The sequence below is a fragment of the Micromys minutus genome (genome assembly GCF_963924665.1).
Source record: "Micromys minutus genome assembly, chromosome: 10".
Lineage (NCBI taxonomy): Eukaryota > Metazoa > Chordata > Mammalia > Rodentia > Muridae > Micromys > Micromys minutus.
In genome coordinates this window covers 36,680,425-36,708,322 of record NC_137979.1, presented here as the reverse complement: position 1 = coordinate 36,708,322, position 27,898 = coordinate 36,680,425, and the positions used below count along the sequence as shown (strand labels likewise).

At 47.4% G+C, this 27,898-nt stretch overlaps 1 protein-coding gene across 6 annotated transcripts in view; it reads left to right on the top strand.

Annotated features, from left to right (window-relative positions):
• MSI2 (musashi RNA binding protein 2) overlaps positions 1-27,898 on the top strand; it is a 351,755-nt gene that overhangs the window by 299,729 nt on the left and 24,128 nt on the right. For all 6 annotated transcript variants that reach the window (XR_013975169.1, XM_080923213.1, XM_080923211.1 and 3 more), the window contains exons 9-10: positions 1,893-2,007; positions 10,394-10,468. Coding sequence is in view for 5 of the 6 variants with exons in the window: in XM_080923213.1 (XP_080779339.1) it covers positions 1,893-2,007; positions 10,394-10,468 (190 nt within the window). In the remaining variant the exon portion in view is untranslated. The remainder of the gene's footprint in view (positions 1-1,892; positions 2,008-10,393; positions 10,469-27,898) is intronic.

Here is a 27,898-nt window from a genome sequence, read left to right as displayed (position 1 = left end):
CCACATAGAATGGAGTTTATTTAGGGCATGGGGGAGGGAGTTGGGGGGGCAGAGAAAGGGAAGAGGAGTAGAGGAGAAAAGAAGAGGCCGGCTATGAGCACATGGAGAGAGGGGGGAAAGGAATGGGGAGAGGAGGAAGGGGGGGCAAGTATCCCCTTTTATAGTGCCAGGTAACTGTGGGGTGGAGCATACATAACTGTTGTCAGGTAACTGTGGGGTGGAGTTTAGATAGAATCCTAACACTGTACACTAACTCTGTACACCAGGATGGCCTTGAACTTATAGAGATCTGCCTGCCTCTGCCTCCCAAGAGTCCGGATTAAAGGCCCAACTGTTACTACAGTGTGTTTAACTGGAGTATCTAGGATGAGTGTATCTCCAAAACAGATTGTGTAGGTTCTCCTTTTAAGCAATGTATACTGCACACAATCCAGCTCACTCCAGCTGCCTCACACACGCCATAAGCAGCCACAGTCTCCTGTGAAATGACAAGACCCTTGGCAGCTGCTGAGCCAAGTGCAGCTTTTGCTTCTATACCATATGTCCCAAGACTGTTCTTAAATAAGAAGCAGGTGACACTTCTGTTGGTTGCTCTAAGGACCCTGCCTTTGCCCTGCCCAGACCAGCCCATCTCTATCAGCAATGGGTTTGATTTACAGTGATGCTTGTTAAATTTGCCTGTAAACTAAGAGTAAGCTCAGGCACCTGTTAAACCATACATGAGCTTCTGCAGGCTACATTATTATTTCCTAGACTTTCAGGTTTTTGTTTTTGCTTTAAGATTTATTTATTATATGTAAGTACACTCAAGCTCTTTCAGACACACCAGAAGAGGGCATTGGATTCCATTACAAATGGTTGTGAGCCACCATGTAGTTGGTGGGTATTGAACTCAAGACCTCTAGAAGAGCAGTCAGTGCTCTTAACCACTGAGTCATCTCTCCAGCCTGACTTTGAGGTTTTTATTGCTTGTGTTTACTTATGTTGGAATGCATGTGTCACATTTGTGGAGGTCAGAGGACAACTCTGAAGGGTCAGTTCTTTCCTCCCACCATGTGAGCCCTGGAGGATGAACTCAGGGTATCAGGGTTGATGAAAAATGACCTTACCCACTGAGGCATCTCCCTGGCCCTAAGGATTCTATTTTGTATAGGTTCAGTAGGTGAATGAGTAGAATAGGACTGGGAAATCCTGGAGGCAGAAGATAAATGGAAAGATTAGCAACCACTTAAAAACACAAGTACTCAATGCAAAACCAGCAGTCCATAGGAACAGAGTCTATGTTAAACCTCAGGATTCCCTTGGGGCGTGTACTAGTTTGGGTCCCAAGGGAATAATGGCACAATTACCTTGGTCATGGTAACACATGGCTGCAAGGCTTTTGCCTGTTGGGTGGACTGTGGTATGTTACTTCTGATGGAGCCTGGACCGAGTACCCTCCCTGCACCATAAGAGAGTGTCTCTAATGGCCTGATGTAAGGAGTCCCTGGCACACGGGACCATCAAGGGGTTTGTCTAAAAGGCCAAACAACCATGAGAGATGATTCTAATTGCCACTGCTGTGTCTGCAGGCCCATCCATCCGCCCTCACCTCCTCCTCAGCCATCGCGCCTTCTGCACCAGGTTGCAGCCCCACGTGTGTATCGTTTGCTCCTGTCCTCACTGCCCTTCCAGAACCTAATTTCATCCTTGTAGGTTTTTCCAAAGCAGGATTTGCACAAGTGGTGTGGTTTCTTAAATATTTATTTTGCAGGCCATTTACCCAGCACAGCTATTTTTACAGTGAGTAAGGAGGAGGCTAAAAATAACAGCTCGTAACCCAATGGGTTCTGCATCTGACATTTACGTGGAATTCATTTGCATCTCATTTGTCCTCCCTTTCTGTTTAACAGGTAGAATGTAAGAAAGCTCAGCCGAAAGAAGTCATGTTCCCACCTGGGACAAGAGGCCGGGCCCGGGGGCTCCCATACACCATGGATGCGTTCATGCTTGGCATGGGGATGCTGGGTGAGTCTGTACATGTGTGGGATTGGGAGAGCACAGTGGGCTGGGGGTAAGGGCCTGTGCCTGTGGCCCACCTGAGTCACCTAGCAGTTGGGCAGACTGAATTCATCTGAGCTTCAGCTCACCTCGCCTTCTAGGTTGATAGGTTTGCCTTTGAGGTGGTCTTGGCAATCTGTTACACATCATCTCACCTCGAGCCTAGCTCATGATGTGCTCGAAACTCTGTTCATCCCCTTCCTCAAACACGACACTGGACTGCACACCCGTCTCTGTCTCAGCCTTCTTGACCCAGTGAGAGAGTTCTTGTGACCTAAGGATTCCTTGCAGCTTTAACTTGTGTGGACTCAGAATACTTTTTTTTTCTAAAACTTAGGAGAGGAATTGAAGGGTGTCAAGGGTGGGCACTAATCCTGTCTATTTAAATGATTAACATTTTTCTCTTGGGATATCAAAATTTGCATTTAAATAGATGTTTTAAATAGCCGGTTTTACTCTTTATTTGCAAAAAAAGATGATGAAAGACAAAGTATGTTTGTTCTGACTAAAAATGATCTCTCCTGGCTTTTAGAGAAATTGAGTTGCATATTATGCCCCTTTCCTTAAAGGTATCTCTGTCCGCCCTGCGTAGATAATTGAAAATCTCACCGCTTAAATGGCATGAAGGATGGAGAAAGCGGAGGAGATGCGTAATGGTGTGGGTCGCAACAATAATTAGAAATTTCAAGGCGAGAGAACGGTATTTTAGTGCAAGTTATTGTGTGTCGGGAAAATACTAATTAAATGGGATAAATGGTCGTTAATGGTAAAATTCCATTCAGGCACACGAACTGTCTAGTTTTAATGGGTTTTCATTTGGCTTGGCTAAGGGTCCCTCTTCTATATTGTTTGATAAGCTCTTTATGTGTTTTCAGATTTGCTGCTGTTTAAATCATCCCTGGCTTAGTTTTAAATGTATTAAACTTTTCATGCTCTCACAAAGAATTGTATCTACTTGTCTGAGAAAATAACTTGGGCAGGTGGATCTTTATTGAAGAACTTAAAAGACAGAGCACAGTGCCATTGAGAATGTTTTTTTTTTAACAGCCAATCTATTAATTCTCCTCAGATTAATTTTTTAGGCTTAACAGCATTTACAAGAAAAATCCTATTATTGTTCCTTAGAAACTGCCTGTACAATTCTAAAACTTACCTTAGAAATAGAAATGGGAGAGAAAATAATTTTAAAGAGAAATAAGAAAACACCACTTTGACTATATCCCAAAGCACTATATAAAGCTACAGTAATTAAAACCATATGGTAGGGCTGGAGCATAGCTTAGTCGATAGAGTGCTTGCTTAGCATGCATGAAGCCCTGGGTTCAATTCCCCAATACTACATAAAACTGGGCAAGTGGTACATATAAGTGAACTCAGCACTTAACACTCGGGAAGTGGAGGCAGGGAGATTAGAGTTGGCTGCCTATGGAGCTCAGAGACTGTGTTATGGTAGACAAGTTTGTCCCCAGCTTATGCCACCTTGACCTCATTAATTTTTTACTTAACAGCGGTGAGACAGCCGTGTGTATTCAGTAGACACTGCTTTGACTATTGAGTTTGGATCTTTTCCCAGGCTGGCAATGTAAAGTGCCACACTCCCTAGAGTAGCTGGGCAGGGGTAGCTCCTGAGAGATAGCTTGTTAGAGAACAGCCATGTTCTGTCAGGAAGGGACATGGGGCAAGTCTCGCATGCAGTATGCTCTCACTAAGCTATGCAAGTCACAAGATTGGGTGAGGTAAATACAATAGATGTACCATTGTCAATCTGTAGTGAGTTCATCACAGTGTAACTCCATCATCAACTGTGAGGATATACACTTGATAGAGAAAATTAAGAGTCTCAATAGATCTGTGTACATGTAAGAAGATATATGTGTGTATATATGTGCATATGTGTGTGCACAATATGCATGGGGAAGCACAGGTTTCTCACTGGTCCTGTAGCTTATCAACTCATCTAAACTGGCTAGCCTGCATCTCCAAGGAGCCTTCTCTCTCCTCTGAGCATGGGACTTACACACCACACCTTAGGTCACTACCTTCATTTTTATGTGGCTGTTAAGGAGTCGAACTCAGGTCCTCACGATTGTGCCACAAGCTCTTTTCCCCACTCCATAATGACTACTTCTAAATGACTGTCAAAACCACATGATGCTGGTCTGTGGCAGAGTGCTTAGCTCTTGATATATAGGCGCTCTGGGTTGCCTTCCTTTTACCAAGGGTGCATCGTGGTCCTTGGGTCTCTAGTTTTTTAGGTAGGGGCAGTAGGAAGATTTCATCCCCCCTGACCACTTCTTTGTTTGGGTGTCTTTCCTCTAATGTGGTAGTGTGGCCTTGGGTAATCTACTCTTTGGGTAGGGTCACCATCTCCACAATGTATTGTTTGCATATCAGTCCTGGGACCCGTGTCTGTCTGTTCCCACCCCTGACAATTTGGCTGTTGGACTTGGCTCCTACAAGAGAAATCACTGAAGAGCCAAGTATAGTGGCACATACTTGTAATCCTAAACGGTAGAGGCAAGAAGATGAATAGTTCAAGGTCATCCTTGACTACATGGCAAATGTGAGACACTCTAGACTATGTAAAAACCTGTCTTATAAAAAAATAAACTAAAAAGATCACTGACACTAGCCAGATGCAGTGGCTCATAGCTGCATTCCTTGTGGTAAGAAGGCTGTGGCAAGACCACAGATCATGACCAGTCTGAGCAACATCATAAGACCCGAATGAAACAAATTAGTGAGACCCTGTCAAATATTCATTAATGAAGGGAGCTTCTAAAAAAGGGTATTTCAAAGCAAAGTGTATGAGCCATTTGAAATGTTAAAATTCACTCATCAAACATATGCTTACCTACTCTGTGTCATAAATGTTCTAGACAATAGGGGGCAGCGGAGAATCTTGCCTCCAATCCCAGGGAGTCAGTGTTCTAATCAGGAGCTGAGGCAGCAACCAGCATGCTGATGATCTCATGACTTGGGGCATCATGGAACTAATTTTTTAAAATATCCTTCAGGTTTTTCTCCATCCTTTGGGAGGTCTCCTGAAAGTGAGGCTGACAAGCGTATAGGAGTACGGCATTCTTTCTTGATCTCACTTGATATGGCTGCCAGCATCCTTGGGGAAAATGCAGCATGTTTTGACTTTAGCTTTCACAGCCTTTAATAGGACAGAATAGAAGATGGTGGGAATTCCTTTAAAGAGTGTAGAGGAATGAAGGGGAGGAGGAAAATTACTCCAAGGCCCCACCTCTTGCTTCTGAGCCAGAGAGAACCAGAAGCAACTGTGCCATCGGGTGTTTTGCAAGCCCTGGGTCCTGTCCCACTGTCCACATTCTGTAGGAATGCCTATGGTCATCCAGCTCTGCAGAGTTACCCTAGTTTTCCTTCAGGAAAGTGAACTTAGTGAAAGAAACACATAGCTGTCGATGTATTTGATTCTTCTTGGCCTTCTCTGCCTTCAGCCTCATAATCCCACTGCCTTTAATGCTCTTGGCCTAGTTGGACACATGCTTTATTTATTAAACACATGGTAGGTGGGGAGAGAGAGAGAGTGTGTGTGTGCAGTGTTGAGGCCTTGCAGAAAGGCTTTCCTTGGCAGTCTGGAAAGAAGACAGAAGCTACTAGCCAGCTAACCACTAGCCAAAACTTTATCTTCACTTGTTGCAAGAGATCTTTAAAAATCCCTGACCCCAACATTAATGCCTTCTAGATTGAAGGCAAGCAATAAACAAACATATATATATATCATTGTTGAAAAGGCCTGGGGAGCCATGATCTGCTGATATTCACTCCAGATCAGGAGATGGCTAGAACACACAGCTCAGCTTCCTAGAGTTGTCTGTAGTCTCTACTAGAATTTATATTTTGTTGAAAAATAATGGTGAGTCCATTGTAAGGAAGACCATCATTTGTGTGCCTGTTTCTTGGTAGCCATAGCAGCTCAGAGTCCAGCTGTGTCTTGCCCCTCTGGAGCCATAGATCCATAGGGCCTTCTGAGATGGTGAGATGCGGTTGTCTGCTGGCCAGTGTTGTGACTGCCAGTTTCATGTGCACACCAGCCACTGAGCATTTGTGATATGGCTCTTGCCCACTAAGGGACTGGAGTTTTTTGTTTTGTTTTGTTCTTCAGATAGTTTTAAGCAAGGTTAAATTAGCATGGGTATGGGAGGAGCCCTTAACAAAAATGAGGGGAATTCTTAGACTGTGTGGATTTGTAGGCTGGCTTTCACATCCTTGCCCATGAGGAGCTCTTGGCCCTTGTTTGACCTCATGGAACTATCATGGTATCATATCCTTACCCTAATCCTGACCCTGTCATGGTACTGCACAGGTACTAGACAGTGTTCTCTGGATAACTGGCCCTTCTCTTTTGTTTCATTAAAGCTAAGGGTCTGGGAAGAGCCTATTTTCAGAAAACTAGGTGGTTGAGTAAGAGCCTGGATGAGCCATGACCCATCTAGGATGCAAACCTTTCTCCATTAGGAACAAAGATCTAAAGCCACAGTTCTGGGGAGCCTGTAAGCATCCCCAGGAGAGGGTCACAGAAAGAACTTTACAGCACACCCAAGTTCTATTGTCCTTTTCTGACTTGGGCAGCCACAATGGAAAGGCTATGTGAGAGGAAGGTGTTCATCCAGGCAGAAGGCTTGATATTTTTTTTCCTTTAGTGACAAGAGATAATTACTGTGGGATTGATCAGGCATCCAGAGTACTGGAGCAAATAAATTGTTCAGTGGCCAGTGTGGGAGGGGCCCAGATGCTAATGGAAGTGATGGCTGGGTCATCCTGCTGTAATGTGGCTTGATGGAGCGCTCGTGCGGGTCTACCGTAATGTGCTATTGATATGCAGCCAGCCAGTTCCCCGTGCGGCCTGGGACCTGAGCCACTGGAGCAGAGCTGGGCTGCACAGTCGCAAATGAAGAGGAAAATTGAAGTAATGTTGTATTATAAATTTATAATTTCATCTTCCTGGCTGAGAGACGGTTCATCGTTGGGGGTATGGAGATGAGATCCCCCATCGAGGCAGGTGTGGAATTCTCATCTTCATTCCGTGGGCGATGATGACATTGGCCTACAATATCAGGGTGAGGCCCTAAGATGATGTGAACTTGACTGTCATTTCTTCTATCTGCGTGGGGGAAAATGCACCCATCAGGTCACACAGATGGCTTGAGGACAGGGTGGGGACTAGCCATTCACTGTCCCTCACCTACATCTAGAGACAGTGACGCATGGGCTCTTGCTCTTGCTGTCAGATTAACACTTCAAATTTAGGACCCTTCTCTGAAGTTAGAGGCAAAGGAGCCATTTTTCATCACGGAAGCACCTAGGCAGTAGTGATTTGACCGTTTACCTATAATCCATTTATCAATATTGTTGAAACAGTGCTACAAGAAATCTAGCTCTGAAAGATCTTGTTTGAAAGCGAATGATTAATTTAGAGGAGAAATTGAGCTGCCCCTTCAGGAAATAAATTCTAGAGAACACCCCATTGTGCATGTGTTCAGTGAAGATCTCTGAGGTCTAATTACTACTCTACTCTTCCTTCCCCTTCCCCTCTGAGACCAGTGGGTGCCTGTAGCCTCTGCCAGTGAGGATTAGGAGGAGGATCTCATCAGGACAGAGCCAGTGGGCAAGGCTAGATGAAGTAGAGATAGTGCCAGTGAATTCAGTGGGACCACAGGTATGGGAAGGCTCCAGCTATAGCAAGAATCAGAGCTGGTCACTGCTGACCCTTAAGGCTTTCTACTTGTGGTAAGACTCAGCCTCTAAGAGAAAGGGGGACCCTCTGTCTCAGATTAGAGTTGTATTACAGAATCCCATGGGTCTTGCTTAGCTTTTGAATCAACATCTATTTCTCTGAATTTCTGAATGCTAGGAAATCCAAAATGAAGGTAGATGTAAGTCATGACACCTATAGTCAATGTAATGACAGTAGTCTGTCCTTACGTAGTGAGATAGTTAGTAGTCTCTCTTGATTCTTCCTTAAAAGAGCATTGTCTTAGTTTGGGGTTTATTGCTATAAAGAGACACCATGACCATGGCAGCTCTTATAAAGTAAAACATTTAACTGGGGCTGGCTTACAGATCAGAGGTCTAGTCCATTATCATCAGGGCAGAAAGCATGGCTGTGTGCAGGCAGACATGGTACCAAAGAAGGAGCTTCAAGTTTTACATGTAGATCTTCAGGCAGCAGGAAGAGAGAGTGACATTAGGTCTGGCTTGAGCTTCTGCAGTCTCAAAGGCCCAGTGACACACTTCCTCCAACATCACCACACTGACTCCAACAAGGCCACACGTCCTTATAATGCCATTCCCTGAGTCCATGGGGGCCATTTTCACTCAAACCACCACAAGCATTAATCCCATTTATGAGAGCTGTACTCTTGTGAGCTAACCACCTCACAAAAGCCTCATCCCTAATACAGTGCATCTGGTTGGTGGTTAGGATTTCAGTGTGAATTTAAAGAGACTCAAGCATCCAGGCTGTAGTCATGGCCTCTTGACTTCCAGACCCTTGAGTCCAGTGGTAATCCATAGTTCTCAGTAGAAGCCATCCACCAACATCTGCAGTCACGTAACACCTACCTTTTGGCCTCTTGAGTCACAAACACTGACTGGCTGGCAATGGGAAGAGCTCCAAAGCCCGGCTTGTCGTGATGAGGAGAAGGGGAAATGCAGTAAGCAGGCCTCTGCTCCCCGCCCTGGCTTGCAGTGTCAAAATGTGCTTGGTATGACTCATGAGAATCTATGGCAAGGTGAATAATCGATCCCCAGAGCTTGTGCTCAAAATGTGTCAGGAGAGTAGAAACCTGTGAAGAGGAGCCACTGCTCCCTGTCTAGAACCTGTCCTAAGTCCACCACTGAAGTGGCTTTTCATCTGCTGTTTCGTGGAAACAAAAGAAATACGTCTGGCTTCTGGAGGTGGCAAAGGTTATTGTCAGGAGCAATGGTGCCCAGAATTAACAAGAAGGTTGAGGAATGGAACCTGGAAAGCAGACAGGAGCTTAGGGAGCTAAGCCATCAGAGCCCCAGCTCCCAGCCAAGGGGACAGCCCAGGAATGGCCTGGTCAGAGGGCCACTTGGCACCTCTGGTTGCTGGATTGTCCTGCTGATGCCAGAGTAAACGCTGAGCCACCTGCCCATCCTCTGCCCACTGGCTCTAGATGCAGGTCACTGTGAAAGTTTGCATTGGCCTGCCTCCCAGGCAGGGACAGACAGAGTTTATTCAAATGCTAGCTGGCCTGACATCCAACAGAGAGCCACCGCAGAGGCCAAAGCAGAGGACTACCCAGTGTGCTGGTAGGAGATTGTGGTAACATCTGTGGAGTAGGATTGTACAGAGCTAGCTCATATTGGGTGGAAAGAGGCTGAGTAGGTCTCTGGGGACAGGGACTGGTGACATCTGTAGGTTATGATTGTACTAAGCAAATCCACACTGAGTAGAAAGAGGCAGAGTAGGTCTCTCTGGGGACAGGGATGGGAGGTAGCTGAGGAGCTGCTGTGACCAACAGTGTTCAAAAACAAGAAGGTTACACTCACCTTCACTATAGTCAGAATCAAGACTGGGACATGAAGACTGAGGGGGACAGTATAGAGGTGACCTCTTAAATGGGGAATTGCTTCATAGAGTGGAGCAGGCCTTTGCCTTCCAGGACTCGCCAGAGAGCACTCAGTACCCCTAGTTTAGAGTTACCCTAGGTCAACACCCATCATAAATCGTCCATGAAAATTCTATACCTGGACTTCAGAGTTCAGCTGGGACTTCATGGTACATGGTTTCACACAGTCCCTCTGGGTCTTTTGAAGATACACTTCTTTGTACAGTGTCTGTGCTGGGATGGTTCCTGTCTCCCCCAGCTGTGGCTTGCTAAGCCAAGAGACAGCCCCTTGTGTGGCTCCTAAATAGCCAATCCCAGAGTACCTCTGCCCTATATGGTGCTCTGGCCCCTGTCCACTGCCTTGGAAGAAGGCAGTACAAGGACTTTAATCTCCTACTGTCAACATCTTTAAGGTAAAGTACATTCAGGGTAAGCTCTCCAAATGTCAGAGCCAGGTGCAGGCGCTGTGTTCTGTCTTCCATGTGGCATTTACTCTACAGGTTCATGGGCTTTGGTACCTGGGCTTTGGGCGGTCTGACTGCCTAAATACAGGTTAATTATAAACATACTAATGGTCACACCCCTAGCCACACAAGAGAGGGGATCCAGGGCCTGGATAGAGACCCTCCCCAGAGACACACACTTCTGTGAGACTAACTATAGCTGATGGTCATTGCTACCTTCCCTGGAATATAACCCTAGATCCAAGGTCACTGTCTGACAGCTCTTTCTTTCTCTCTGTGTTCAAGGCTACCCCAACTTTGTGGCAACCTATGGCAGAGGCTACCCTGGATTTGCTCCTAGCTATGGCTACCAGTTCCCAGGTGAGTGGCTTAGACCATGGGGTTTTGGAAATTTTGGAGGCAGGCTGTATCTGGGGAGGGGAGAGGAACAGATAGATGGTCCAGATGAGAACATAGTTTGCATACCTGTGTGTGCTACATTCCAAGTCCCCTCTGGTTCAGGGTAAGGGTATAGCTGGGGCTTTTTGTTGGACTAGAGTGTTTCCTTAATGCTGGGGGGAAAAGGAGAGGAGAGATAGGAAGCCCCCTCTGCTCACCTCCTTTCCCCCAAGCCTATTCTCCATCTTTTCCTAGAGGACTAAACTCTGGGCCCAGGGCTTGTCACACCACCATGCCTGCTGCCTGCTGCTGTCCACATCCAATTGTCTAATGCCTCCCAGCCTGCATTCCCTTCTTCCTCTCTTTAACCTGGCCTGACTGCCCTGACATCAGGCTTTCCTGCCGTATGTTGATTGAGGTGCTGCAGGAGTCAGATTTGTGCTTTACACCCTGAATGAGCTGTGCAGATTCTCATTCTATTCTGCACAGACAACAGAGCATGGCACTGCCCACACATGCCCTGATGCTTCAGCTGAGGGAGCAGGTGGGCGTGGTCTGGGGAAAATGGGAAGGATGTTGCAGGAAGGGATGCTTTAGGGGTGTTATGAGGAAAAGTAGTACAGATGATAATATATTAGGGTGCCTACTGTGTCACAGCCAGAGGTCAGATGTAAGGAAGTCTGTGTTCCATGGTTCTCTGCAGGGGCTTGGGAGGACCACACTTAGTGGCTGGACTTGGGGTTACTCCTGGCGGTTTTCAAATCTCTACTTGGAGAAGTGATGAGTAGAAGGCCCAGAAACCTAGCCTGAGGAAAGACTTTCTGAGCCTGAGGAGCAGGAGGTTAGAGAAAAGGTCTAACACTGGCCTCAGCTCAGGCTTTGAGATGGGAACAGAGGATACATAGGACTATGTCTTGTGATTCTGGCCAGCATTGGACACTTGGGCATCTATCCTATCTCTGGTACCAGTTGGACAAGTTGCTATGGCAGGTCACCAGCTTCTGGGCCTCACTTCTCTTGTTTGTGATTGAATGTTGGGTAGGACCTTTGAAAGAGGGTGAGTGCCCCTCTATGACTATGAGGTCAGAGGCAGAAGTGAGGTAGACTAAGCTTCAGAAGTTCAAGGTAGAAGGGTGAGTGCAGTGGTTTCCCTGGGACCTAGGCAGGTTCCCCATCTGGGAGATGCTGTCAGCAAGGACTCTTGGTAGACCCTCCCCACAGCCTCTTTGCAGCTTGTAATAACTTGGACTCTAGGACCAGAGTTTAGGCTAGAACTGTTCCTGGGTTATCCCCATTACAGACAGGTACAGATCTGAAGGCACAGAAGGGGCAGGAGTGGGGGGGGGGTCCAGGCAGTCTTGAGTCCCAGCTTCTAGTACTTAGCCATTAGCCAACATCTATCTGTCAACTAGGTAACATTGGTCGCTAAAATTTAGATCTATAGTAATTAAAATTCAGAAGAAAGGGGAAAAAATGAGTTCTAAATTCACACTGGCCACATTTCAGTGGCTCAGCAGCCACATGAGGGTGGTGGCTGGTCTCAGAGTAGAATGTATGGTTTTTCTATCCCACTAAGGGTTCTGTTGCTCAGTCCTGTTCAAGAGATTAAAAGAAGGGATGTGGTACTGTAGAGGTGTGTGCATACAGAATTGGAGAAATAGTTTGGAAATAATAAAGTATATTCCATGCTAAGACACCCCCTTCCCCCATCTTATCTGAACCAGCTCAGGAAGCAGCATCTGGTAGTGTTCTGATTCCATGGCTCACCTCCTTGGGTCTACCCCAGATAGACAGACAGACACGCCAATGTGACCAACCTGAGACTGAGCACACTGAGGTAGTGTTCCCAGGTGCCTGGCTGTTTCCTGGGAAGCCAAAGCTTTAATAAGGAGTAGGTACAGTGTCTATGCCTGGAGATGCTGTTCATCTTCATCATGGCACCAACTCAACTGTGGCCAATCACTAAAGTTAAATGGGGTAGAAATCAGCCTTGAAGACAGACAGGCCCATGGGATGAACAGTTCCTTCTTAGCCACCAAATGTCTGTTTCCCATCCATTGCTGTCACACTTTGAAGCCTCTTGGGTTCTTTAATCTCATGGTCAGATAGAGACAACCAGAGTAAGGTACCTGCCTACAAGTCAAGGAAGTCTGAGCCACCCAGCCTTCACAATATGTCAGGAGTCAGGTTGAGATCAGAGCTCACCCCACTCCTGACACTTGCCCCCTGGGAGTTGCCCTTCATCTGCTTGTCCCAACACTCTGCCAAGCCACTGCTGGTTCTAGACACAAAGCCTAAGCTGACTCCAGTGTCCCTTCAGTCATGAGTTCAGGGTATGGTCAGTCCCTTCAGAATCAAACTTGATATCATCACAAACTTGGTGGGTTTCTAGGGCAGGAAGCTTTAGAACGTTCTTGTCTCCAGCTGTAAGGAGAGGTTGGAGGTGTGTGTGACTACGGAGGCAGTAGGGCGGGCTGCACAGTGATCCTCTAAGATCAGAGCAGTCCAGTCAGCTGCCTTCTACTCACCTCCTCTGGGTGGATCCTAGAATTTTCTGACACTATCACAGCTCTCATCACTACCAAGTTGTTGGAATGGTTTATCTTTGTGGTCTCACTGGCCCTATGTCTGCTTCCCATTTCTAACTCCTCTGAGGTTATGTGTGGGCCCCCCACCCCAGTCCTTCTGAGTTCATCATAGAGGCACACAGGGCCCATTTAGGTTCTCAAACCACCCAGACCCTTCACTATCAAGAACCTGGGTCCTTCTCAGCACAGGAAACCTGATGCCTTCCAAGGTGTTCTTTGCTCCTGTCTTGACCTCTGCATCAATCCCAGCTGCTTAGGGTTCAGGTCTCACCACATATGTGTGGTATGTAGTCCCAATAGATCGCCCTGGACCACACAGATGTGTTAAACAGGTTTAACCCCCTCAGCCACCTGCTGGATTCTTTGAGAACAAACAAGGTGTGGTAAGAAAGAGTCTGGATGCCTTTTGTCAGTATTGGAATCAGGGCTCTTTTGTAGGAAGGCTGGGGTGTGACCATTCTGCAAATGACTCCTGCCTCTCATGGTCAAGGGTCTTCCCTGGCCCTGTGTTCTTATCAGTGTTGAGTCTGGAATGACAGTCCTGCCATTTCTTTGTTCACATCTTTGCCCAGGAGCATTCTGGGCCCCTCCCTTCTATTTACTCTGTCAACAGTTCCTAGTCTTGTTTCATTTTTCAATTATTTGCTGATTTCGATGTTGGGGGGTGTAATTGTTATCAGCAAGCCCCTGAGAGAGGCATCACAAGTTGGGAGGTTGCCGTCATTTCTAGAGAGTACACACTCCTGCCAGAGCCACCCAATTGCTGGCAGGGCCCACTGAAATCTGTCCTATCTGGCTGATGGAATGAATGAAAATGATCTTCCCTGTTTCAAATTCTGGAAGAGACCTCATTGTTTTGCTTTGCTTTGCTTCAGAAAACATTCATGCTCCCATTTCCTCCCACTTTGCTTCCATAATGCACTGTGGCCAGTCCCACCCCACGCCACCCGCCAGCTCCCCAGAATATAGGGAAATGCTCACAAACTTTATAGGGACTCCTCTGAGGACTCCAGGAAGATGCTACTTCTTTAGGATAATGATCATACAGGCTTGCAGGGGGAGCTTTTGAGTGCTGGTGGCCCAGAGGGGTTGCAGCTCTCTGATCTAGAGGGAGCATCTGTGTCCCATGATGCATGGTGGCAATGTGAACACTCACGCCCTCCTACAAAACTGTGTAGAAAATGGAATCTGAACAAAGAGCGGTGTAAACACTGTCTGGTTGCTATTGTCCTTTGAAGCTGGACTCCTGGTGGCTATTGTTACAATAAACTTTCGTGTCTTTGAGAAGGAACAGCAGAGTCACCCTAGCTCTGTCATATACATCACCGATGGGCACTGATCCCCACTGGACTCTCCTCCAGTTTCACTTCCTGCCTTATGTGCCTTACCCCTACCCCATGACACTGGCAGGGTGGGAAGGGACAGGAGACCTGGGACCATCCAAATCAAGGCTACATTTCAGGGCTGGCTCCGAGAGCCACACACACCCCTAGAAGGATCTCGCCATGAAGGCCCTGTCCAACTCCCTCCCTGAAATGTCCCTGCTCTCTCTCGAGTTAGTAACAGTAATTCAGTTGCACCCACAAAAGCTAGACAGTGAGTGACCCATGCTCTCCTTGACTCGCCCAGCGTGAGCAGATCTGTACGTCTCAATAGCAGCATCCTTGGTATTCATAGAGCAGCAAGTGCAGCAGGAGGTCTGGGCAGTTTGGCTCCTCTGGTTAAAGATAACTGATGTAACCGGTTCCTTTTACTTTTTTTCCTACGAGCTTTCTCATGAATGGTGCTGTAAATAGTTCGTCTGCATTGCTCCCTAATGACATTTTATATTTCCCCCTGTAAGCAACTGAGGTAGAAAAATAAATTGTTTACCACAGACATGCTGTGTGCTGCTGTCTCTTAACCCGAGAGCGTCCTGTTCTCGCTCCGGGGGAGGTGAATGCGGTAGATAGCCAGCACCCAGACAGCCAAGTGCATTTTGTAGAAGCATGCCAGCTTCCCCCTGGCTGCTGCCTGCCCCAGCTCTCTCCCCTCTGTCTCAGCACTTTGTCAGAGTGCCCTGTGCTTTCCCTGGAGGTGATCTGTCCTTGAGCAGAGACAGAACATCTGCATACGGCATCTGTGGGACAGCACCCTGCCCCTCCCTCTGCTGTCACTCTCTCCTGCAGGAAGACAGAATCCGGAATACTTCGCATCTACATAAGGTGTGGGTCTGCACAGTTGTACACAAGTTCTTGCATCCATTTGCTTTCCAAACCCCCAGGAGCGGTGTAGGTCAAAGGGCAGTAGACATGTTGCTGGATGGGAACCTGAAGGGTCTCTTGTTGCAGGGCCACTTCTGAGCCAGGTGACCTTGTGCTCTGTTAGAATTGAGGGATGGTGTGTGTGTGTGTGTGTGTGTGTGTGTGTGTGTGTGTGTGTGTGGTGTGTGCATGTATATGTGTCTGCATATGCTGTGCAAATCAGTAAATGCTGTAGAAGGAAATGATGAGCATCAAAGTTGCTAATGAAGTAAGCTTTCTAGAGTGATCTTCCCATCTTTAGTTCTCAGGATGCTGCTGCCTGGATCTGCTTCAGTGATAGGAATGGCATCGGATTCCCCCAGGGAAGCAGGAAGTCCCCAGGGCAGGCCTCGGGCTTTGAGTGAGGAGGAACTGGCAGGGGTGTATTGTAGCAGGCAGGGTGTGTGTGCATCAGGTTTCAGAATGAGTCTAGGCCCTAAAGCAAAGCCGAATTGGAAGAGGGGTTCACAGTGGGGGATGATAGAGGCAGTCTTCCTAGAAAGTTAGTGTGGGCAGAGCTGAAGGGCAGTTCAGAGACATCAAGAGTGAGTCCAGAAGGCTGTCCCCTCCTCTGCACCCCACCCTCTCAATTTTACCTTCTCAGCAACAGCCGCTGGTGATGGCTGAGCCGAGGCACCCTAGCTCAGAGAGGCCCTGTTCATCTGCAGAGGACCTCAAATAACCTTTTGTCAGCAGAGCTCTGCTAGGTAACCTTGATTCAAGATACGGAGTCTTTGAACAAAGACAGTTTGGCCAGTCACACCCTACAAAGGCGGAGTAAGCAGCCTGAGTGTACAGGCAATACTCGGGCAAGCTTGGGGAAGAGCCCTGGCTATGGACACAGGACTGTGACTTGTACCGGCTGCCAGTTCTGCCCAGAGAACAGTTCTTTTGCACAGTTTCCAGAAAAGCAGATAATGCACTCTCCAAACACCTGTTCTATCTAGAGTGAGTAGCCCCAGGGCCTTTCTGTCTACTCCTCTCGGGCCCACCAGAGTGACAGAGATGCTCAAGGTTGTCCCTGTTCAGGAAAGGAAGCCCTGGGCATGCACTCAGGACTGAATCCTACACTGGTCTCCCGTGTTCTGTACTCTGTGGACACTATGGACACATACGCCCTGAGCCTTGGGCCCAGAGAGGCCATTCTGGGGCTATCCTAGTGGAATCTCAGAACCCAGAAATCAGACAGCTCTGCCCTTCAGTATCAACCCAATCTGTCACTTTTGTTCTGCTTCCATCTGTAAGGGTTCTTCTCCTCACCCTCACCTTATCCTATCCCAGAAATAATCACACTGGGGACCTTTGCGGTACCCCTTTCTGACTCCTTGTTCGGTGAGCAGTGGATGGGCCTCTCACCAGATAGAAAGCAGATCCTGAAATGTCAGGGTGGGAGGTTAACCTCTCAGGTTGAATGGTGGAGCTGAGGATTCCTGCACCAAGGCCATAAGCAGGGTGTGGCCTTATAAGGAAGAGCATTGCACATCTGTTCCATCTCAACCCTGTAACTTGCCTCTACCCCCCCCCCCCCACTCTTCTCTAGAGATTACCTCTTCACAGAGGCACTTTTAAATTACAAGCCAGCTCCCAGAAGCCAGCCTGCCGGCCACCTGGCCCTGTGTATACTTGGGATTTATCCTCTCATTTGAATATTAAAGGCAAGCTTAGTCAGGAAGCAGATCTGTCCCTTTGAAAGTCAGCAGCACACCCCAAATCCAGCCAGGACTGGAGGGAGGTTTGTGGGGACTTGTGGGTGTGCAGTATCACTGAGCGATCCTCACTGGCATGGAAAATCAAGAGTTGACTCTATTCCCAGATGAAAGCGGAGCACACTGCCTAATAGGCACTTAATAAACATTTGCAGAAATGAATTGGAGCAATCTGAATTGACAGGAATTGCGGGTTTCGCTTGCGATCAGCTTTCTGTGCCTCTTGAAGCTGCTCTGCATAAATGAGAGGATGCAACTAAGTGAGCGCTCAGCACCAGACATACACCTATCACACTCGCATGCACACACACGCACGCACGCACACACGTACCCCGTACCACACACTGGCTTTGCAGAAAGCTGGGAGATGGAGTTCTTGCCTTAGCTTGCCTAGACACTGGACCTCGATGTCCATACCTTTCAAACACCTATTAATAGAGACAGTGATCTCCCTGCCTCACAGCTCGCTGAGGGGTCTGTGGGAGCAGGCAGGGTAACAGTGAAGGAGGCTGCAGGTGTGTACCTTCTTCCCTGTGAGCTGAGAACTGGTACCCACTACCTCCATCTCTAACCCCTAACTGCCCACAGCTCTCCCACACCCTCTCAGATACTACCACCCTTAAAGTCCCCTTTTGAGTCTCACCAGGGGAATCTTGTCACTTTCCCTCACCCTTCAGTTTTTATTTCTATCAGTAAAATCAAGAGAAAACCTACAGCGTATAAAACAAAATTACAACAATAAGAATTACTCAGTGTGTGAAACTCGGGATAGACTGTCACATGGGGCAGGACGATCCAGTATTTCATTCCTTCTGGATCAGCCAAGGATGTGCAGGAGGCCAAGATGTATCCACTACTCCTTCCATCCAAGCCACAAAGAACCTTTCTTCACTGAGTCTGGCTTAACCTAGATCCACTGCCGAGAGAGCCCCTTGACTCTGTCTCTCTGGTTGCTGGGAAAAGGCATGGCACCTGCTCCAGAGTCTCACAACACAGAAACACTGGGCAGTGAGCTCAGAGCCTACAGAAGCATCCTGTGTGTGACCAGCTAGGGCATTCCCAGTGTCAGCCATGAGGCTCTATCGGCATACACAGGAGCAGTGAGCATAGAGGTGGTGCCTGGAGAGCTGTTGTGAAGGGCAGTCTGAGTCTGCTCCTGCTACAGTAGCAATCCTATAGCCCAGTGCTAACCGGAAGCAGAAATACATTTCCTAAGGAGTAGAAGCTGGGAAGTCTGAGGTCTAGGCACCTGAAGATTCACCTCGGGGGTGAGGACTTCTTCCTGGTCAACGGATGCCTGTTTTCTTGTCATACCTTCCCTTTGTGGGGGTGGGGCTAACAAACTCTGCACTCTCTTCTTTATTTTAAGGTGATATTTATTAAGTATGTATATGATGATATGGGTGGAGCATGCCTGCCACAGTGTGTGAGGTCAGAGGACAACGTCCCACCTTTTATGACTACTACGTATTGAACTCAGATCTTGCTTGCTCAGCACGTGCCAGGTCCTGCTAAGGCAGCCTGCTGGCCCTGGATCCTCTTTTATAAAGTCACTAGTCACACCCTGGGGTGGGGGGCTCCATCCTTCTGCTTACTCTCTTCCCAAGGGCCCTACCCCTGATACCTTGCAGGTGAGGATTTCAGCATGCGCATGTTCAGACCATAGCATTTAGTTGCCAACCTAAGCTTTGAAACACAAAGAGAAGTCTACCAGGTAGGGATTGGAGACTTGGCTCAGCAGTTAAGAACATTTGCTGCTCTTGCAAAGGACCTGTGTTCTGTTCCCAGCACCCACATGGTGTCTCCCAGCTGCCTGTAATTTCAGCACTGTGGCATCTGATGCCTTCTTGTGGCCTCCGTATATACCTGGCACATATGTGGCATGTAATAAACGTAATTAAAAAGTAAAAGAAGATAAGCTTCCCCGGTTGATAATAAAAAGGTATTCCAGATCTAGGGACCAGTGATGCAGAGTCAAAGAAAAAAAAGCACAGGACTCTCTACTCCTTCCTTCCTATTCCTGCTTCCATTGATTTTTGTGGTCATCATCTGAGTAGATGCTAGAAAAGACAACAGACTCTGCCCGCTTGATGTCAGTGCAGATACTTTGGGATGCAGGGACACTGGTTTCACTTTGCCATGGTAGAACATCTGAAGCCTCTTCCAAGCACATTTACTTCCTAAGGCAGAGGCAGCCTGGCCTATCGCTTTATCTCTTAGTAATAGCTACTCCAGCCTTTCCAGGCCTCCCCATCCTGCCCTCCACCCCCACAGCCTTGTCTTTTAACGTCCTTGCTTTCAGGCAAGTCTGGGAGCCAGAAAAAGCACCAACCCCTCCCCTTTCCCGATCCATGCCACGTCCTCCTGTTATTTTGCAGTCTGCAGAAAGTTAAAGACAGCCTGTCAACCAACCTTGGGCTCAGTGCTGGGAACACAGTGATAAATGAAAGACAAGTCCTCACTGTCTGGATACAGAGGAACAAACAAGATTCCACTTGATGGAAGGATCCTGGGCCCTGCTAAGCTGGGTGTCTCCCCACCATACCCCATCCCTCCAAGAACCTAGAAATTGTTGGCAAGAAATATTGGGAGGGTGGCATCTCAGGGCAGAGGACAGTGAGAAAAGGTTGAGTTGATCCTGGTGAATCCATTCAGCTCTAAGCCTTGGGACCCATGTTTACACCTCTGATGAAGCCACCCAGGCCAGGCGGCACCCCCAGCCCCTAGCCTTCCAAGTGTGTTTCTGTCCTGCTGTCACACGGCCCTGCTACAACTCAAGCTTACACTTGAGAAAAGATGGCTCTTCACTCACCAGTAAATTATGCATGTTACCCATGAAAGCCCTTTGGATGCCAAATCACGTAAATTAATAGGATTTTAGAATGGGAAGCACCAAAGGGATTTCGCAGCTCTGTTGCCGTTACCTTGGGCAATAATAATAAAAAATAGGAATAGAAGTTTGTAGTCCACTTGTGGCAAGCACTTCACACCGTCATCTCCCTGACTCTTCACGGCAGCTCCACAGAACAGGCACTAGTAGCTGTGCCCCACCGAGGACGAAGGTGAGGTAGAGAGAACGTTCGGGTGTGTGTGTGTGTGTGTGTGTGTGTGTGTGTGCGCACATGTGTATTGTGTTTACCTTGGGTGGCATTCCAGAAGCACTGTCCACCTGGTTTATTGAAGCAGGGTCTCTCGTTGTCCTAGAGCTTGCCAAATAGGCTAGGCCAGTTGTTCAGGAAGCCCCAAGATCCACCTGTCTCTACCTTCCCAGTGCAGGGATCACAAAGATGTGCCATCATGGCCGACTGGTTCTTTTTTTTTTTTTTTTTTTTTTTTTAATGTGGGTTCTAGGAATCAAACTCAAGTCTTCGTACTGGTAATGCAAATAATTTTATCAACTGAGCTGTCTCCCTCCTTTAACTAGCCCCGTGCCTGTTTTGTTCCCCTCTTTCAGCTACAGCACCTTCATCTATTAAAGAAACAGACATCTATTCTTCATCTATTAAAGAAAGATGCAAGGAAATTCTTTAGCCTAGAGAAAGTAGACACTACTGCTGTCATTAACATGGCATATTGCCTTTCGTCACTAAGGAACAGGGAGGCAGAGAGAATGCTCTTCTTCCTTCTAGCCTGTGAACTGAGGTGCCCCTCTGGTAGCTGTTGGGATTTTTAAATATTGTATTTCTGTGCTAGTTGGTAAGTTGCTACCCTGAACCCTTGAAGAGAGTCCCATGACTGCTGGACTCTCCCCTGAGCAGAGTTGGTACCCAAAGTATCCTGTCTGGAGACTTTAGGATGGACAGTCTTCATGCTGTAGGGGATGGGACTGGAACTCCAGATATCCACTTACAGAGCTGGTGATGGGACCAAGGTCAGAGCCAGAGCTTCCAGGGATCATTGAGTCCTGGGTGTCCATCTCTTGCTATCCTAGTCTGCAGAGGTGGCTGAGTGGTAGGGCTAGTGTCAACAGGAACCCTGCTGAGGTAGGTCTGTTTAGCCCTGTAGGAGGAAAGTGGGACCAAGCATATCAAATACAAATGGCTCAGGTTGGGAGAAAACATAATTTCGGCTTTCTCTGTCCATTCCATGTTTGAAAATCTGAGAGACAGGAAGTTAAAAGTCAGAAGGTTGTTCAACTCAGCTAGGTAAAAGAGGAGAGATGTTTGGGGCTAGGTCAAGCAAGTCCATTCCCTCTTACTGTTCTGTCCTCAAAGAGGAGGATTAGATGGACCAGTCACCCCCTCTACTTCTGTCTCTGAGATTGGCTTGTCTAATGGCGGCCGCTATCTCCTTGAGCTCAGTGCTCAGTGCTGAACCTGAAACAGACAGAAGCCAGAGGATTCTGGGGCACAAAGGGCCCCCACAGTGTCCTGAGGCTTAGCTTATCATTTGGCATTTGTTTCTGTCCTAGGGAATCAGTTTGTTTGTAGTCTAGCTGTGAAACACCATCCCAGGAATAGAACTCTAATTTTCCATCAGGAACGTCTTAGGGCAGGGATGGTTGAGTGTTAGTCTCTGCTGTGGTTGCCAGTGTGATGTCCCGTGTGGGAAAATGCCTGGTACATAGCAACCATTCTGTAATAGACATTTAGCAGGAAGCCAGGGGCTGGGAACATGTTTTAGAGGGTTCCTTGGCCAACACGCATCCTGATTGACTGCTAGCTCTCTGCTCTGGGGACCTGAGGAACCTGAGGTAGAAAAGGCTCAGGAGAAGGATGCTATGCTAAAGTCACCATATAGAGAGTCCCGCTCTAGGGCAGACTGGACCTGGTGGCACAGCTCTATAATCCCAGCTACTTGAGAGCCATAAAAAAGAATCACAAGTTCAAGACTAACCTGATCAACTTATTGAGACCCTGCCTCAAAATAAGGGATAGAGGTATGCCACTTAGGGTTTGCCTAACTAGTATAAGGTCCTGGGCTTAATGTTTAAAAAAGGAAGGAAAGTATTGCCCAAACCTCCTGATGCTTCGCATATATATTATGATGATGTACTTCCTTTATTCCCACCTAAACACCTAAAGAGTTTACATATATTAAAACAGCAGTCATGTTAGCACTTATCCAAAGGTGGGGCAGAAGCATGTTCTGTGCCTGCCTTCCATGTTTAGAGGCTAACACTCTGAAGAGAATAGGCCCAAACTGTCCACCCCTTACTGTTGGCCCCAGACAACCTCCGTTTCCCAGTTGGGCCTCTCTGCTTCCTCCCCAAGAACAGTTATCAGGTTCTGAATTATGTATTTTCTGCTGAAGCCAAGAGCCAGGGGTGAGGCATTTGTAGCCCATGTTCTCTTCAGCATCCCCCTGCTGCAAGCAGCAGCAGCTCTTGGCCCCCTCACCTGTCTAGGACATCTGCACAGCTGTTGGTACTCCTAGAAATGCTGGTCTTACTCCTCAAACAGTGTGTCTTAAGTCAGGTTCCTGTTTTGAATGCCAGGAGCTCAGGGCTTATTCTGTTCCTTTTGAAATGAACGCACATCAGCCTCCGTCAAAGCAGACCATTTCCGTTTGATCCTGGAAATGTGCCCCTTTGGTGATTAATTTTGCCTTCTCTTTGGAGCCTCTGTACTGAGGTGAACCCCCGGTTCCTCTAGTTCCGATTATGTGCCGCCCAGTTTTTTTCCAACCTCACCCAGAGAAGTCAGCTATGAATTTTTCTGTAAAATGCTGAGCCCCGCCACTCCAGGCAGGCCTGAACAGCCTGGGCCAGCCAGAATGGCAGATGGCAATGTTTCCAAACTCATGTAGGACATGTTTCCTACGTTCTGGGTAACAGTTTCTTCTTTTGGTGGCTTATTTTCCAGTATTTGGATTCAGGGAAGGAACATTAGATTAGCCAAGACAGTTTGAACCAGCTACAGAAATGGCTTACAGGGAGAGGCTGGGTGTGTGGAGTAGAGGAGTACTCAATGAGGCAGCCTTAGAGGAAACTGTGTGGGACTTGAAGAAAGAGCCCCCAAATTATACCTCCTGAAGCTATAAAGGGCTTCAGAATTCTCTTCATTTTGGGGGGATCCATGATGCATCCCAGGTCACAGAAATAAATATGAACCCAACTAGAACTCCAGCATACACGCACCGGCGCATGCACACACACACACTGCCCACCAGTCAACATCTCTTCTAAACGAATATAGGGAAATGAGACAAAAAAGCCCTTTGACCTTCCAATCAGATGGGAAGCAGCATCCTTTTCAGTGTTTACAAAAGCACAGACACCCCCCCCACACACACACACATACACAGCTTCTTCTAGCTCATGGCTTGCCTGTCTGCATTATGGAGTTAGAAACTACCAGGTTTGAGTCTGTTGATGAAGGTATGGCCAGGGTAACCTGTTTTTCAAAGCCTCACAGGGCAAGTTCATGAATGGGATTGATCACAAGAACTTGAATCCCTACCATATTCTCAGGAAGCTCCTAGCTCCTGTGAGGTAGAAGAGGAGACTAAGTAAGCTGTGCCCGTTGACTTGACTTTTGTTGTTGTTATTGTTTTTCTTGTTATTTGTACATGTATGCACACATAGGCAGTCAGTAGACCACTCTCGGGTCAGTTCTCCACTTTCCACATTGTTGAGGGAAGATCTCATTTTGGCCTCCTGCAGACTTAGCCAGCCAATCTTCTGTAGCATTCGAGGCACGGACTGAAGTTATTCCTGCTTGTTTAGCAATGCTTGTTCTATTGAGCCGTTCCACTAGCCAGGGACTGACCTTTAGCACCAAAGGTCCTCAATTTTGCTACTACCCTGAGAAGCTTTTAAAGGCCCTAATGCTTGGCTGTATTAAAGACCGAGCCAGTCATGCTCCCCAGGGACATCAGCATGTGTAAATACCGTAAACCAGGTGATGCCATCTGATTCTCAACCCAGGGTTGAAAATCACCATGCATGGCAGAGCTGGGCACCCTGCGTATCATGGACTGCATCTTCTACTGTGCTTACCTTGGTCCTGGGAGTCCATGAATTTCCACCCTGGGGTTGGAGAACCAGGACTATTGGACTCCCAGATAGTGCTGTCCTTGGCCTATCATTTGACCCAGACGAGCAACTCCCAGACCTCCTCACTCACATGTGGTAGCATTGCATCCTGTCCATCGGCAGCTAGAGTTTGGGAAGTCTCTGAGCTGAGGCTAAGTGGGTCATGAGATTGTCACCCAGCAAGAGAAAAAATATATGCACATAAAAATAGCCATGCTTAAGTAATACAGAAACTAGTAAGTGCTGCAGAAGCAGAAAAAAAATAGATGTATCATAATTAAAAACAACAACAACAACTAAGCCATGAAGAGGTTGTATACATCTATAATTCCAGCATTTGGGAGTTAGAGGAAGGCAGAGCTCTTGAGTTCAGGGCCAGCCTGGTCTACAGAGCATGTTCTAGTACAGCCAAGGCTACACAGAGAAACCCTGTCTCAAAAAACAAAAACAAGACAAGACAAAAATTAAAACATTATTGACTTCTAACTTGCAGTGAAGTTTCATGACTCCAAAAGTCTTTCAAAGTGTGTCAGTAGCTGTCAGTCCTCTGTAGTGATGTCTTTCCCTTAGACATGCCATTAACCCCAAAGTTTTGTTGACATCAACCCCAGGGGGCTTAGGATTGTCATCCTCATAGACAGACAGACTCATTCAGAGCCTGCAGCTAAGAGACTGTAAAGGTCATCTTGTCAGCCAGCCTGTCTTGCAGCTGTGAGGAATAATGTACCCTGCCCAAGTCTCACATCGAGCAAGGCAGGGGTCAGCCAGGGCTGGAGGCCAAATGAGCTGAAGAATGACTCTCTGGCTCTGATCCCATCCACCAAGAACACTACATGATACAGCCTTTTCTCACCCAGAATCCCTCCATTAGCCTGCTTCTAATGTTAACAGTCATCTTCTCTACAACTGGGAAGTTCCCTGGCAGGAGGAACGTGGTATACTTCCTGTTCACAGATAGCTGGCCTGTGGCTCCTAGCCCCTCTGGGATTTTGATCAACTAAACATGTCTCCCCTTTGTTCTGGATTCATTGCTAACACGTCATGTCCACTTGGGCTGTTATCACTATCATAGATAAACAAAGCAGTGGAAATTTAGCTTTAAAATATCAATCAGCAAGAAAGAAAAGACGGTAGTGAAGGGTCACAGATCACTACTACCTGTAAGGAACTCAAGTATGTCCCGATGTCCTTGTGGCCACAGAACCATGACCTCTACTGTAGAGAAAGCAGAATAAGCCTGTCTAGAAGAGTTCTCTGCCTTGCATACTATAGAGCTGATAGCTGGGAAAAGATCTGCCAGTACTCCCATCATACTGGCTCACTCTCAGACACCAAGCACTTTGTATATGTGGATTTTGTTCTAGTATAGCCAGCCCTTGTGCACAGAGGGTTAAGCAGCTTGCCTTCAGTCACAGTTGGAAATGACTCAATTTGAACTCAGACACCTATGGTGATGTGCCTCAGTCACTATATGACAATTCTTTGGGTTCTAGAAACTCTCAACCCACCCCAACACATACACCTCCTTCCACCATACACAAGCCTCCCAAGACACACCCCCCCCCACAAAGTATACTCATCATGAACACAGCACATCTTTTCTGCATCTGGGTGGCACACCTCACAAGTCAGATACCAGGTCCTGAGGGGGACCTGTTAGACTGAAGGGTGACCTCTGAAGGTGGACAGCCTGCCAGAGCAGGAGGGGGCTGGTTGAGCAGCAGTCATGTTTGGTTCAGGACTCGGGTGGGTAGTGAACGTGTGTCTCTGGCTGGTGTCTCAGAAGGAAGAACTGACAACGTAGGTGATGATACAGGGGCTGCAGCCTATTTGCAGCCACCTCTGATAACCTGAGCCTCTCAGTTCTCCTCAGTGCCTGAGGATACCTCTGTCCCGGCAGAGTATTTCATCTCCAGCAGAAGCTTTTATCTGAGGTGCAGAGTAATGGATTTCTTTTTCTTTTCTTTTTTTTTCTTTTTTTGGACTTTTTTTTTTTTATTCTTCCTCTTTCTCTCAGACTTCTTATCCAAACTGCTTAACTCTAAAAAAAATAGACCCTTTTTTTTTTTTTAAACAAATCTTACCGACTATATTCCCTTCCTCCAACCAGCATCTTCTCCTGCTCCAAGGAAACCTATGCTATGTCTGGGAAAAGGAAGCACAAAAGAATCACTTTCCTCTCCCTGCTGCTTCTTCATTGTGAGCATCCCTTAAGCCCTGCTCTGGGCCTGCAGCAGGAGGCTGGGTGGACAGAGGTTGGGACAAAGAGAAATAACCTGACTTCTTCCTTATTTTCCTTCAGCACTTTCCACCAACATCATCTTCTGAAATCTAGAGCCTGCATGGAAGAGCTGGGGAAAGGACTAGGTGGGGAGTCCTGTCCCCGGCTCCCTCTGGGAAGGGAGCAGCGAGGTCTTCATGGGCACTGGGAGACTCAGTCCCAGCCTGGGAGAACCAGAACCGTGTACAATTATTTCACCTGGATCTTTCTTTTTCCCCTTCAACAGCCCTATTACCATATTTAAATGCAAGTATGTCTCTTTTCATTGGCATTTTCAGTAGCTTAGCCTGACCTTTTTAGAGTAGCTCTTTGCCTTTTGAACGTCTTGCCCTCCGTAGAACCATGTAGCACGGACCATAGTCTTAGAGTTTAGTGGGCTTCTAGTTCGCTCTGTGTGGGGGATGTTCCTCCTTTCTTTGCTCCTCTGATCCCTGCTCTTCCGGTGCATGTCTTGGTCCCTTGTCCTGTAGGAGTGCCTTACCAGACAGGTTCTGTGGCTAAAGTCAAGTAGCTCTTTTGGGGGCTGTTTGTCGGGTTTGCAGGGGCTTCTCTGGTGAATCATTTTTCTTAAAATGTAGGCCCCGGAAGTGGGTCATGGGGTCAGGCTGCAAATGTCTCCCTGGTGGCAGAATATATTTTGTCTTTATGTGTGTGGAAGTACGTCTGTATATTGTCCAGTGTGTGGCTCTGTGTGTCAAGCTAGTGGTCAGAGAAGCCACTAGGAGAGAGGACAGACTCAATCTGTCTTTTTTTTCATATGGAAATTTTGCAGCCAAATGCTCAGCCTTGGCTTTATTCCTGCCTGGCCTATCTTTGCTAGACAGTACTCACCCCCCACTGGGGAGCCCTCCAAGCTGGCTTCCTCTGACTGTGGCTTCATGCATTGGAGTCACACCAAAGTTCCCTGTCATTGCCATGGGATGGGCTAGGATAGTTTATGGTTGTATCCTGGTACTACCTAGTACCCAGGTACCTGACACATCAAAGCCCTGGGTTCCATCCCTAGCACCACAGAGTAATATTATTATAATTCTGTGAAGATTGAAACACAGAATGGAATCACACAAAACCACCATAGGTAGAGCCCCTCAGCTCTCGGACAATTAGCATCAGGTGTATATAGTTGCCTTGGAAACACCCACATGTTTCACCCTCAGGTCACAGGCCATGGCACCATTGACAGGAAGTTTTGACCAATCTAGAGGTCAGATGACCAGATCTTGGAGAACTTTTGGGAGTGATACCATCTCTAGGCCCTGATGCCTCATCTATGAAGAAGCCAGCACCAAGTGCTTCCTACCTTAGAGCTCCTGCTGGCCCCACCACCAGGATCCCTGTACAGAGTAGCAGGCCAGCCCTGGAGCATCATCATGTGTCCGTTCAGGGTCAGCAGAGACCTCAACTCAATTCTCCAAAGACAGAGGTCTTCCTCATAGTTGAGTTTTTGTGGTGTGCTTCCTAGAATGCACTTCTGGGGAGAAGACAGACATCTAAAGATTCTGTGCCTTCCAGAAGCCTGAGAGCCACTGATCTTTATCCCCCAAAGCTGTCTGTGCAGCCCTTCCCAGCTGTCTTGTGT